Raw genomic sequence first — 14361 nt, forward strand, 5'->3', positions numbered from 1 at the left:
GAATTTCTAAACTGAGTCTATATCTTAAATCCAGTCTCACTGCTTTTACTATGTTTCACAAGAATCAAATCCCTCCTTTCCCCAAAGGTCTATCTATTGGTACCTTTAAGAAGAGCACAGCGGCTTCCTCTCCCTTCCCTCCCCACCATCCACCCCCTGTCTCCCAGCTTCCCACTGGAGCTGCTCATATAATCATAACAGCAGTAATAATATTGAAAATAGCTTTGCACTAATATTTTATTGAAGGCAGGTAATGTTCTAGGCACTATGCTTCCCGATTTAGTATAATCCAAAACCCATCCCTCTAAGGCAGATGCCATTTACATTTTATGGAGTGTAAGCAATGGGTGGCAGAGTCTGGTTTTAACCCAGGCTTTCCACCTCCAGACCTAGGCTGGCGGAGACAGGGCTGAAGGTGAACTAATTGAATCAGAGTATTTCACAGGTGGAGGCACTGATGTCCTGGAGAGGCAGCACCTTCCGAAGGGTACAGAGACAGTTCTCCTTTCTGTCTCATTGTCTTTTCTCTCTCTTCAGTGCAACTTGTGCTCAATGTGTCTTTGAGTGAGTGTGTGTGTGTGTGGGGGGGGGGGAGTGTGCATGAGTGTGCATGTGTGTGTACAGAATCGCAGAGGGCTGATAAAGAGGAGGAAGGAGGATTCTTGAAAGGTAATGAATGCTTAGTTCTAAAAGGAACACATTGGACTTGCAATTTTCTCTCCAGCCTCATCTCAAACCCTGCAACCCTAGCTCCCAGTCATCTTGCTTCTGCTGCCCCTGTCATCACCCACTCTCAGCTTCAGCTCCCCAAGTGGAGTGGGCCTTGCTGCAGACTCCCCATGCCTTCCATCCAGGATCCTTTTTTAATCTCAGTCTAATTGGTTCACCCACCCTGCTGGGATGCTTAATTGGGCATAAGCATATTCTGCACATCTTCTGCCATCATGAGTTCTGCCTTCTCCTCCAAGGGGAATTTACTTGCTCTGTGAGCTCAGAAGGAAACATATATTTTATGTTGTGCTCAGTTCACTGAGAACTTACATGAAATTGTTCCTGGGCCAGCAGAGCAGTTAGACAATATGGCAAGCAAAGCGTGCTTTCTTTTCTTTTCATCCTTTTTTTTTTTTTTAAGGTCGTATGTTCCATGGAAAGGGTTCTGTGTGTGATTGGAGTCATGAGCTCCAGTCCTTCCAGTCTTTTGTTGTCTAGTCTTATGCAAATAACTTAATGTCTTTGACATTTATTTTTCCCATCTGTGAACTAGGTGAGTTAGATTTGAGGACTTTTATGAAGAAAGTACCAGTAAAACTTTTAGAATAGAGGTTATATGACTGTTGAACCAAATCTGGCCTTCCAGTTGCTTTTGTAAGTAAAGTTTTATTAGAACAAATAAGTTTACTTAAACTTACAGGTTTATATAATGAGAATGGCTGCTTTCTTTGTATTATAAGGACAGAATGGAGTGTTTGGCTGAAAAGCGTGAAGTATTTACTCTTACTCTCTGAAAATTACATTTACAGAATGAATTTGCCTATCCTTTCTTTTTATTCCATCAGTTTATGTTAAAAATCAGTTTATCTTAGCTCATAATCTTCTTTTGACTTTTAATGTTACTTAAAATTTAAAATTCCTCAAAAGATCTCTGTCTGTCCCACTCCATATTTCAATGTTAGTTTTTTTTCTCTCATCTTTTCTTTCATTCAGCTCACTCATTCTACTTATCTGAACCTGCCTTCTCATGGTTCCTCACACCAACCACACCCCTACCTGAGGACATTTGCAATTACTGTTCTTTCCTTCTAGAACATTCTTCCTCCACAAGATGGCCCCATGGTTCCTCCCTTTTTGCCTTTAAGTACCTCCTCAAATATCACCAAATCAGAAAGTATTTTTTTTTTCCTGACCACATATAAAACTAGACCTTAAATTACCCCTGGGCATACTGTTTTCTCTCCTTCTTTATTTGTGTGAATAACATTTATCTTCCTCTTACATACTATGCATTGGTTTCATCTGTCCACTCTTGCCAGAATATAAGCTCCTTCAGAGCAAGACTTTCATCACTTTTGTTTGTATCCTCAGGGTCAGAAAAATATTAGGTGCTAAATATATGAATAGACAAGTCAACCTTTTCAGCCCACATAGTTAAATCTTCCTCAGGATAGATCTAGGTGCTTTGGAGGTCTTTTGCTAAAGTGTATTTTGGTGGAGTCGAAAGCTGTGATTATTACAGTCTTTGCTCCAACATCCCTATACTGGTTACAGAAACATTCCTCAGAATGTTTTGGTCTGGATTGTTGGCCAATAAGAACAAGGTCTACACACTGAGATTTAATAACAGTGTCTGACCCATAGTCCTTTAGCCTGTAGTCCCTGAAAATTTGTTGTTCTTGTTAGCATTTTTATGACACACGTGCTGGGTATTGACAATAACTTTATGTATCACCTGAAAGTGGACCCTTCCCAACACAACCGTGGGTGACTGCAACCTGGCAAGAGACCCCAGGGACAAGACACTCGGATGCCCAGCCCGCACAAACTGCCCCTAGCTTTGTCTTGTCAAATCCTATGTTTCCTTTAAAATTCAATTTATACAGGAGAATTCTAAGACACCATACTTCCCACCCATCCCCTTTTTTCCAGACCTTGTCAAGAACATTCCTCCTTGATCCCTCCATGATTAGAATTACCATTGCAACTGCAGAGCATAGTATGGAAACCCAGGGGAACAGCCATTTGCTTCCTTTGGCGTCGGGAACTCTGTCCAAGGTGCTGAGCTGGCAGTGCCTGGCTTGGAGCTGAAGCTTTACAATTGCAGTCCCTGTTCCTGGGCTCTCCCAGGGCCTGGCTCTGTGCTCAGCGTGTCATGCGCTTCTCTCACTCTGGCTTCCCATCCACCCGGGGAGGTAGGTGCTGGGTACCCAGCACTGGCTTCTTTCCTGTTTTTTTTTTTTTTTTTTTTTTTTTTTTTCCAGAAACTACACAGATGGCAAGCCCTGGGCCTGTAGCCGGTGAGCTTCACAAAGACTGTGAAGGCTGTTAAAAAAAAAAAAAAAAAAAAAAAGAAAAAAAGAAGAGAGAGAGAAAAAAAAGGAATTGAGTCATGGCCTTGTAATTTAGTGGGGATGGCATTATCCCTGTGTGTCCAAATTGGTTTTACTATTTTTTATACCTTCTCTCTACATATTTACCTTAAATGTGATTTAAGGGACAGAATATTTATGATACCATTCAATTCCTAGCTCTATCACTAACTAGTTGGGTGACCTTTAGCAAGTTACTTAAGTTCTTTGTGTATTAATACTAAATAAATATTAATTCTGAGGAACATAGTCAAATTCATATGAAAAAGAAAAACCAAAAGTTTAGTTTATACAATACTTATAATATACATAACTATATAAATGTAGATATTTTTATGTATGCTGATATATGTGTATATACACACATAAAACTTTTCATTTCATGGTATATAATTTTATAAATTTCAGGAATAAGCTCTTAAGGAAAGATTCTTTTTCTCAGATCTATTTGGTGATTCTTACTGCCTCCCATTGGCCCTCGATGGCTGACTAACAATTTACTCCATTACTTGGTGTCTTAAAACAACATTATCTTACAGTTTCTGAGGATCGGGAACCTGGGTGCCTTGACCCTGAGTCTCTTGCTGTGCTGCAGTCACCATGGCTGGCTGCTTTCTGTTCAAGCATAGCTGTCATGAAGACTCAGCTCCACATGAGGTCCCAGGTCCTCAGAAGATGCTGACTGGAAGCTTCCCTGGGAGACCTGCTCTGCAGATCTCTCCAGAGTATCTTAGAACATGTCATGAATGAGGGAGAGAGAGCCATGTTGAAGTGGTAGTGTTTTGTAACCTAATCATGAAAGCTACATTTCATCATTTTCATCTTCTGTTTATAGGAAGCCAGTTTCTGGGTCCTAGGATCATTGGGTCTTATGTCACAAGCCACCTGCCCCACCTGTAAAATTCTCAACTGGCTGTCAAAGGCTCTCCTGACAGCTGGTCAGCCCACTTGTTAGATCCTGTCCCTTTTGGACCCCCTTCTCCATATTCCTCCTCTTCTTCCGTGCTCTTCCCATGACACATTCCGTGTTCCCTCCTCTCATTGGGCTCCTACTCTTTCTTTCAGGTGTTTAGGATTTGTATAAATGCTCTGCAGACTTTGAACTTGGAGTTTACACATGACCTTCTCTCTGAAGTTTTCCCTAGAGGCCAGAGTGGTCCATGCTCTACCTCATCCTTGTAGTCCTTGATTTACAATAAAATGGAAATGTTTTGTCTTCCCTGACAGACTGTGAGCTGAGGGCCATCTCCTCCCCATAGGTACCCCTCAGGGTTTCCCTAAGTGCAGTAGACTAAGTACCTAAGATATGCAGGTACTGCGTCCCCCGATCATTTGAACCACATTAAGAATTATGGACAAAGATTCCTTATGCAGACAGCCCAGGAGCTCTGCGGTTTGGAAATGTATTCTAACATTAAAGCTTCTTTCAGACTCATCTCCTGTGAGTCAGGGGTCAGACTCTACCACTGAATTACCAGGGCATATTCCGGCCTGATTCCCACCCTGTTCTACTTTTTCTTGCCCCGTGGCCCTGTCTTCATCTGTCTCTCCCATGCTGTGGCAGAGAAGAGAGACCTTTTCATTAAACTCTGGTTCTGTCATTTATCTAGGCTGACCTTACGGCCCTTTTGACTAGTCTGCATTTCTCAAGGGACAGAGAGTCTGTAACTCGGGCAGCCCTGTGAAGCCAGTCGCTCTGGGGGAGCTGCGTCTTTGCTAGAACAGCCGACTGTTATTTAAGCAGAAGCAACCTGAACCGAGTCCCATTAAATTTGTGCTTGTCTTCAGTTTGTGGGATCTGTGTTCACCGTCTGTGCACATTTAATGATTTACATGTACCTACTTGGGAATTTGTGAGGAAATAAAGTTATAAAACAATAGTTTACATTGGATTAGCGCCTTGTAGTTTCCAAAGGTATTTTCATACCCTATCTTTCATGCAATTCTGCTCCGGCGGGAGAAAATAGATACTACTAATTCATATTTATAGAAGAAGAAACGTAGGGATGGAGAAGGGGCATGATTTGCACAATATTGCGAGACATAATTTGCAAGGAGCAGAAGAAGACTTGGATTCCCAAGTTCGGTGCTTCTCCATCTTGATCTCTATAATTAGTGAAGGAAAAACCGAAATGTCTCCACAAGAGCACAGCTTCATTTCCTCCAAGAAGTAGGCATTCAGGGAATTCATGTTAAAATTTAGTATTTAAGTGAGCTGTGGGTTCAATGTTTGATTTTTGAACTATCTCACAAAAGATCTCAGGCTGCTTTGTGTCTTAGATTCTGCCCATCCGTATGCAATCCACCTGTGCCCTCATCTCCTTCCCTTCTTTTCGTCCCTCCGTTTGCTAATTTATTCATCCACTATGAATTCTGCCATGACACAGGCAGAATTCCATCTAGATGGAATCCTAGAAGATTCCATCTCTGTAATGTTGTTCACAGTCTAGTGAGAGAGACAGACCAGCAACTAGACAGCAGTGGGGAAGTAGTTCTTGTGAGATGAACTAGAAATGGATAATAGTCCCCTTTCATGGGGCTACTGTGATAATTAGGTATGAAATGAGACCTGCCATCCTGGTGAACTATAAAGTACCATGAAAATCATTATCACAATCATTATTATCAGATGATGCTGATGAGCCAGGCGCCGTGGCACAAGCCTGTAATCCCAGCGGCTCAGGAAGCTGAGGCAGGAGGATCATGAGTTCAATGCCAGACTCAGCAATGGTGAGGGGCTAAGCAATTTAGTGAGACCCTGTCTCTAAATAAGATATAAAATAGGGCTGGGGATATGGCTCAGTGATCAAGTGCCCCTGACTTCAATCCACAGTACCAAAAAAAAAAAAAAAGCTGGTGATAATGATTAATGATGGCTTTCTTTTTTTCCCCCTTCAGTTTTCCACCCATAAGGTAGTAAAAGTGACTTCTGACTTTGTTTCCTTGACGCTCTGTGAGCAACTGGAAGGTGTGACTGTCTATCTGGTTCAGTATCCCGGTGCTGAGAGTAGTACTTGATAAATATTTGCTGACTAAAGAGGACTCAAAATTCTAGATCAAAGAGTCATTTGAGAAATGTTAAAATTATAGACAGTCTCACCTAAAGAGAGGCTTGGAAGGATTGGTTGGGTGGGCTTTGGCTCGAGAGTAGAAATGGTAAATTGAGTGTTGCTCCTCTCTCCTTCCCAGGGAGTTTGCCCGTTGGAAGGTGAGGAACACAGCCATTGAGAGGAGAGATCTGGTTCGTCATCCAGTACCCCTCATGCCAGAATTTCAAAGGAGCATCCGTCTGCTTGGCAGGAGACCCACCACTCAGCAGTTCATCGACACCATCATCAAAAAGTACGGCACGCACCTCCTCATCTCTGCCACATTGGGAGGTACGTCAGCAGCCGCTGGGCCTCGGTCCTGTCATGCCTTTGGGTCCGGGTTGGACGTGAGAGTGGAGTGCCCTGGAGGGAAAGCCTTCTTAGCTCTGTGCTGCTGTGCATCCCTGAAAGGCATGTATGGCAGAGACACCGAACTGTCTTGTTTGTTGTGGTTATACGTCAGCAGATAATTCCCTTCTATGGGAGTCTAGTCTGGGTTTACTAACTTTTGTAAAAATATTGTTTAACCTTGGAATTGTCTCAGTTTGTCAGGAATGCTTTTTTTTTTTTCTGATAATTATCTTCAGTCCTCTGAAATGGGGTCTGATCCGGGGAAGAAATTAAATTTCAGATGTTGTTTAGGGAATTGCTTTTGTTTATGTAAGTCCACTTTAGGGACTTATAACTGGAAGTTATTGTTTTAAAAATGGGCTATATCATTTGTGTCTCATATGGGCTTGGAATGGGTTAATAGGAAAGTAGGCTAATTGCTTTACCCAGTTCAGTCTTCCCCATCCCTGCCCATCAGGTCCAATCCATCTTTGAGGGAATGAGGAAACAGAGCCGTATAAAAGGAAGGAAATTGATGCAAAAACCATGGGAAATGGTACAGACGAGGCCATTTAGATACTGACTAGCCTCGCCTGCATGCATCAGTTGATATTATGAGTTACTATCCCTCAGGCATCTGTTTCTATCCATGGTGAATGGGTCCACTGTACTTTCACAAAACCACCTTGGTGGTACAACACTGTGCTACCTGCTCACAGAGATGATATGATTCATTTAGTCATAGCCCTCGCCAGGTAAAGAGATGGGTGTATTAACAGAGGAGGGGTGGACACGGTTGTAACGTGGATAGAGCACTACGAACTCGAGCCATCAGTCCAAACTTCATGGTGGAAAGTGGTGGTTTAGTTGAACAGGAGCTTGTTAGGTAAAGGAAGGTGGGCGCACTTTCTAGGCTGAGCATACAGCACCCTTTTGAGGAAGGCAAGATCAGTCATTTGATAATGTGGGTAGAAATGTTGATTGGGCAAATTCATTCATTCTTGTTGCACAATAGACACCATATACTGTCTGTGTTTCTCTAAACTTCAATTTAGTCATAACATTTTCATTTTATAAGCAAGGAAAACCAGAAAGGTGTAGCAAAAAAGTGGGAAAAGCTAAGTTTTTAACTTAGGGTTTTCCAGTCTCTAAGCTTACAGTATTTTTATCCACCTAATACCAATTATCTCCTTTACTAACCTGCTTACCCTACAACCTACCCACCCACTTCAACAATGACCCAATTAGCAGATATTTGTTGTCTGTTTTTAGACATTAAATTAAGTAGGACTTTGTGAAATAATTCATATAAATTCTACTTTAACATATAGTGACAATGAATTAATTTCTATGCCGATTGTGACATCAATCTGCACCCTTTCCTTTGAATATCTTCCACCTCCCCTTTCACTTGGAAAAAAAAATCATCATTGCAACTAATTCAATTCTTCCATTAAAAGCTGTGCTCTGGTCCTAGTGCCTGGAAATCCCATGTAGCAAAGACTTTTCTTTCTCAGTGAAATATATTTTTAATTTCTCCAAAGTGAGGTGGTAAATTATTCACAGAGCCTTGTTCCTGTACTGTTTTTACAACACAACATTTTAAAATATGCAAAGCTTCGGATTGAAATCTGGTGTCGGACAGCAGGCCCTAAACGTTCCCTCGGCCCTTGCCATGGAAGAGTGGAGGGAAGGAAAAGGGTTTACTGTTGAATGAATACTGTGTGCCAAAAATCCTGTGAGGTCCTTCTCATATCATCCTTTAATTCATTTATGCATGGAAAATTACTTCTTAAGGACCTCCTTATGCAAAGGGACAGAAGGGGTGTGGGAAGTTATAGTGAGTGAAGGGGCCAGGATTTTAATCTCCTGGGTTCCAGTTCTGGCTCTTGCTTTCCCCAGCTTGGTGTTGCCTCTACCAATAACTCAGTTCTCTGAGGCTCCTTTTTTATAAGTAGTCATAAAAATATTACTTGATGTAAATTTCAAGGATTAAATATAATGATGCATTAAATGTGGTTAGCATTCTTACTATGATTGTCTTATCTGGACTAAGGAACTTGCAGATCCAGGATTAAAGCCCAGTCTTGGCACTCACTAAGTGAGTGGGAGGCATTCAGAAATTCACTTTCTTGTCTGAATATCAGTTTCCCCATCTACATACGAGGAAGTGCAGAAATGTTATTTAATTATAGTTTTTTTTTTCCCCCAAGAACACCATAATCATTTAGCATAAATGCCGTGATGAACTCTTTGAGGTGTCAAGTCAGTTCCTAAGGGCATCATCAAACAATGGAAGATGACTCTTAGACTGTCACATACATGACAAGTAAATGTGTGTGTTTGGCTTTTTAGAGAAATGAAGGAAAGAGGAAAGGGGGTGGGAATGAGGAAGCGGAGCTGGTGGTGGGGTCCAACAACTTGGACATTTTCTTGAGATCTCCACATTTTTTTTTTGGTACCCTCTGTTAAATTCATAAAAATACTGGGTATGAATGACCTGGTGGAAAGTGGTAAAGAGACAAATTCCACACCTGGAACAACAAACAGGGATAGTAATTTTCCTTTGTTCCTCTGAATATGGAACTTGGGGTCAAAGGAAACACATTGAAGATGTTTGACTGTGTGTGTGTGTGTGTGACATATGTGACTAAGCTTACCAGCATGCATGGAAGTACACACCTATGTGCCCAGAAAGATGTTCTGAAATGCCTGTCTATGCTTGGGTGTAAGCACATTTATATGTGAATGCACACATTGCACACATATACATATGGATGAAATGTGTGTGTGTCTTTACATGTACATGAATCATGTGTATTGCATGGATGTCATTTTTTATAGGAAGCTTCATGATTCTTATCCATTTGTGAATGTTAGTGTGTGTGCGTTCATTATTTCCCACACTGTGTTTTGGGACATCTTCCCTTGGCTAATCAGAAGGCTGAGAATAAAATCACAGGGGGTCAGAAGGAACGGAAGAGGGATATCCTAGAAGACTGAAGTCCAGTCAGCCCTGTTCCCCATCTGAGAACAACACCTTCTATTGACACAGAGGTAAACGGATCAAATCCCACTTCTTCTCCCATCTCGTGCATCTGATCCTACTTTGCTCTCTTCTGTAAGAAGGTGCTACAGAGTGAGGCAAAGCTCCCTGGAGGACAGGAAGGCTGAGCAAAGGCCTTTGTGGGGTGAAGAGGCAATTTACAGGAATGCCCAAGTGGCAGAGTAACTTCAAACAGAACATTCTCTTAATAAACAAGAAATTAAGTCTTAATAATGCAGCAAGAAGTCCATTAACCCCTCTTGATCTAAGGATTGCTTCTGCCAATTCTCAGTCCAGAGGGAACTGGGCTTGTTTCACCTTCTGCTTTGTGGGCCCCTAAGAGAGCCTGAACTGGCAATTGGAATATTTATTTCCTCTGCCTTGTGACTCTGATTCCCAACATATTACTTAACCATTTACTTCTCCAGGCATCTATCTATGCATGTATCTATTCAGTCATCCATCCATCCATATGTCCATCCATCCATCCATCAGTTTATCCATGAAATGATAACTGAATATCTGCTTTTCATCAGAACCTAGGAGAAGATTGAGAAACATTAAAAAGATGAAATGGATATTACACGTTACCCCACTTCACCAACCATCATTCCTGGAACTCAAAGTATAATTGGATGTAAAGTCATTTTTAAGTCAAATCTATTAGGCTCCTTTGGTGTTCAAAGAACAGAACGTTATGCCCTCATGTATAACAGAAGTCCACGTGAACTGGAGTGTCTTTCTTTGAATTCAAGTCAAGTCTAGGCATGTGGAGCCTAGAGATGAACTTGGATGATCATGGGTCTTCCTGTTGGGAGGTGTCAGTCTAGTTGTAGAAGCAGATTTGTTAGTCAATTAACATGGTACAAGTAGGTCCACTTCTGTGTCCATTTATTCATCTGTTGGCTTCCAATCATTTCTTAAGCACATAATGCATGCCCATATTGTGCTAGGTAATGCCACAAGGATGGGAAAAGACTCTATCCTGCTCCCTGACCTCAAAGTATTTCTGCTTTAGTAGGGGAGACCAGAAATCTCCAGAAGGTATGATACGTGACATATTGGAGAAATACAGGGTATCATGAGGACATGCCTTATAAAAGTTACTCAGTTCAAGAAAAGAGTAGAATATAGTTAGAGGGATCCCCAGAAGTAGTGCTGTATTAGGTAACACAGGGATGTGTAGAAATTAGCCAGGAGAAGAACAGAAGGGCAGAGTCCCAAAAATGACAGAAAATGGGGCACATCTGTATGGGAGAGAGCATACCCAGAAAGCAGTGAGGATATAGCTAGAGAGACCAGCTCATCAGAGCCTGGTGACCCACGTGATCTACAGAGATGTGGGTCGCCCTTCTTTGGTCTTCATTCTACTATCTGCCTCCCCCTTCCCTGGCTCTTCACCTGCTGTATTGAAATGATCGCCGTCTGCCTCTGTCTCCTTCCTCCACCACTGGCCAATAGTAGCAGAATGCAGTCCTCAAGTGAGAGCTGCATATGCCACTGTAATTTTTTCTTTTTTTTTTTTGCGTTTTTAGAAAGAGGAAAAAAAGGAGAAATAAATTTAATAATATATTTAACATAACATATCCAAAATATTACCATTTCAACGTGCAATCGAGAGAACAAATTGCTAAGGGAAGATTTTACTTTTTTTCGTACTCAATCTTGGTTTGCAGTTACACTCGCAGCACATGCCAGTGTCTTATTCATTTGTCACCCCAAGGCCTGCCAAAATGCTCAGTGCAGGCACACGAAACCTAACCAAAGGACATGCTGAACAATGACGAAAAGAAACTGACTCCTTCCCTCTGGATTCAGGGTGTGGCTCGGGATGCTAGTCCTCTTTGAACAGGTAGAGCGGAGTGGAAATGGGTGTGCCAGGGAAGGAGGGGTGAGCAAGAGAAAGTGACAGTGGAATGGGCCAGAAATCGGGATACGATTTCAGAAGTCAGACAGAATAGAATTCCCTCTGCAAGCTGATGGCTTTTTTTCTCTTCAACTTGAAAAGTAATCAGCATTCTACAGACTCTGCAGTTGTCATAGACACCAGGTTTTGTTTCTGACGATGTACTGACAGGTTTTGTTCTCTAAATATTTTATTTTTATGAATGAATTACATGTATGTATAAATATCATACAACCATCAGCTTGCGGTTATCAAATCACGGTAGCTAACACTGCCACAGTGCTTACTATGTGCCACGTAGGGTTGGAGTACTTTATCTAACTAACTAACCTAATCCTGGAGACAACACTATGAGGTAAGTATGGTCAGTATTAAAACTTTACACATGAAGAAATGGAAGCAGAGATGTTAGCTCAACTATTTCAGGTCAAGGAAGACTAGCTCTGTGACCGTTACTACTACTGATAATCAATTTTCTTTCTTTGTCTCTCCTTCCTTCCATCTGTCCTTCCTTCCTTCATTCCTTCCTTCCTTCCTTCCTTCCTTTTTTCCTTCTCTCCTTTCTTTCTACTTACACCTTTTCTTTCTTTCTTCCTTTTTTCTTCTTTTTTTTTTTTTGTGGTGGAGATTGCACCCAGGGCCTTGTGCATGCTAATCCCATGTTCTGCCACTGAGCTACACTCCCAGTCCCATACCAATTGATTTTCAAATACTACAATGAATTGGACATTTTTCTAAACACTTATTAACTAATTTATTCTTTTTAGTAATCCTGTGGGAGTGGGTGCTCTTTTCACCCAATATTGCTAGTGAATAAACTGAGAAACAGAGAAGAGAAAAAATGTGCCCATGCTGGCAATGTTATCAGAAAGTGGAAGTAGTGGTATGCAGAAGTCCATTTGGTGGAAATCTGTAGAGCTTCCTTCCTAATGTGTTACCAAGAGATCTCATTATCCAAAAGAAAAGTCACCATAGCTTAGCAGTGTTACTAATGCGTGCATGCATTTCCAAGGAAAACTTTATGGAGAAAAATCTATAAATTTGTGTATTCATGTCTACATAGTTATATCTGTCTTCCATCCATTCATTCTTCTGTCCATTCAAATATCTATCTGTCCATCCACCTTCTCTTTGATCTAAGTATCTATTTTCCTTCCTTTCTGTATCAAACTTTCTGATCATCCCTCATCCCAACCCCCAAATGTGACCCTTTTCTCTTTTGTACTCTCAGAAGTACAGTGCCTGGCATATGGTAGGTACTTAAAATATGTATTGAGTGAATGAAAGAAAAAGATGAACTAACCATTGATGTCTGCTTTCCACTACTATGTGGAAAGCACTGTGCTGTGTGTCAGGATAAAGCCACTGCTGATACCTTCACAGAGTTGGAAGTTCAGTTTTCCCTCTCTCTATGGGGACACAGTTTACCCTATTTCTAGTTCTAGCTCTGTGTCTATCTCTAGATACCTCTGAATTTCTATGTCTTATCTACTTATATGTGTGTCTATCTCTCTATCCATACACTTGTTTATCTAGAATGCTATGGAGCAGGAGAATTTAAGGAGAGAGAGAGAGAGAGAGAGAGGGAGGAAGGGTTGAAGGAAGGGAGGAGGGAAGAGGAGGAAAGGAGGAACGGAAAGACAGTGAAGAAACAAAGACAGGGAGGAAAGGGAAAGGAATGTCTATGCCAAATCCACCATTTTACAAAAGGAACTGAGCTTTCTTGGAAGAGGGGGTGGTGGTGATGTTGTGAGATAAGGCTGGTGAGAAGTACGGAGTGGATCAGTGGGGACTGGATTCAGTGGCTGAGGGTGTTTCAGTGACCCATGTCCTTATGGAGCCTGCTGCATGCTGTCACCTTGGGACTGCTGACTTTTCCCCTGATTTTTAGAGAAAGAAGACATAATGAGGTAGAAACGCCCAGCACTTGTCAGCACGCGGGTCCTGGTTCCTCTCCTCCCACGCTGGGTCTCCATTGGCTCCCTTTCTCCTTTCCCTTCCCATGCAGGAGAGGAGGCTTTGACCATGTACATGGACAAAAGTCGCCTCGACAGGAAGTCAGGGAATGCCACTCAAAGCGTCGAAGCTCTGCACCAGCTGGCGTCGTCCTACTTTGTTGACCGTGATGGCACCATGAGGAGGCTCCATGAGATCCAGATATCAACTGGAGCAATCAAGGTATGGCTGGACAGTGGACTTGGGTGGCAGGCTCTCAAGGCAGCAGCACTTCTAGGAAGACATTCTGAGAGCAGCTGGACAGATCCAGTTCCTGACTTCATGCCCATGTACTCATGGCACCCATGCCAACCTCTCTGACTGATGTGGTCACATGCTCTGTAGCTTCATGGGCACTGTGGTCTGGGTAGCCATGTGCACTGATGTAGGGGAGCACTCTGGCTATGGCCATGGCATCATCAATAGTCCTCTGATTCAAAGAATTGGAAGATCTCCACATCCCATCTCTAGTTGAAGAAACTAAGCGATGATGGGGTAAATGAATTTCTCAAGATCACATATATAATAAAAGTCAGATACCTAGAACAACAATCTTTTAAAACATTTGTGTCCTTTATAGATGGTAAAACTGGGGTTCATAGTTGGAGGCCTTTTGATCAGGATTATACAGACAGAGAATACCTTAACGTGATTAGAACTCTCTAGGCCAGAGGTCAGCAAACATATTCTGTAAAATGGCAGATGATTAATATTTAGGCTTTGTGGGCCCCATGATCTCTGCTGGCCTTGCTCAACTCTGCTGTTATATCATAAAAGCAGCTGTAGAGTGTATGTTCATCAAAGAGCTTAGGCTGTGTTCCAATAAAACTTTATTCACAAAAGCAGGCATAGGACACACTGTGGTCTGTGGGACCACCTTCTTCCACAAGGCATTGTTCAATATAGAACCTT

At 41.9% G+C, this 14361-nt stretch overlaps 1 protein-coding gene across 1 annotated transcript in view; it reads left to right on the forward strand.

Moving 5' to 3' along the window:
• BRINP1 (BMP/retinoic acid inducible neural specific 1) overlaps positions 1 to 14361 on the forward strand; it is a gene marked incomplete at its 3' end in the record, with an annotated part of 168622 nt that overhangs the window by 98336 nt on the left and 55925 nt on the right. Inside the window, exons 3-4 of the mRNA XM_081280556.1 lie at positions 6273 to 6463; positions 13463 to 13632. Of these exons, the coding sequence (XP_081136682.1) occupies positions 6273 to 6463; positions 13463 to 13632 (361 nt within the window). The remainder of the gene's footprint in view (positions 1 to 6272; positions 6464 to 13462; positions 13633 to 14361) is intronic.

The sequence above is a fragment of the Spermophilus citellus genome (genome assembly GCF_964194105.1).
Source record: "Spermophilus citellus genome assembly, chromosome: 2".
NCBI lineage: Eukaryota > Metazoa > Chordata > Mammalia > Rodentia > Sciuridae > Spermophilus > Spermophilus citellus.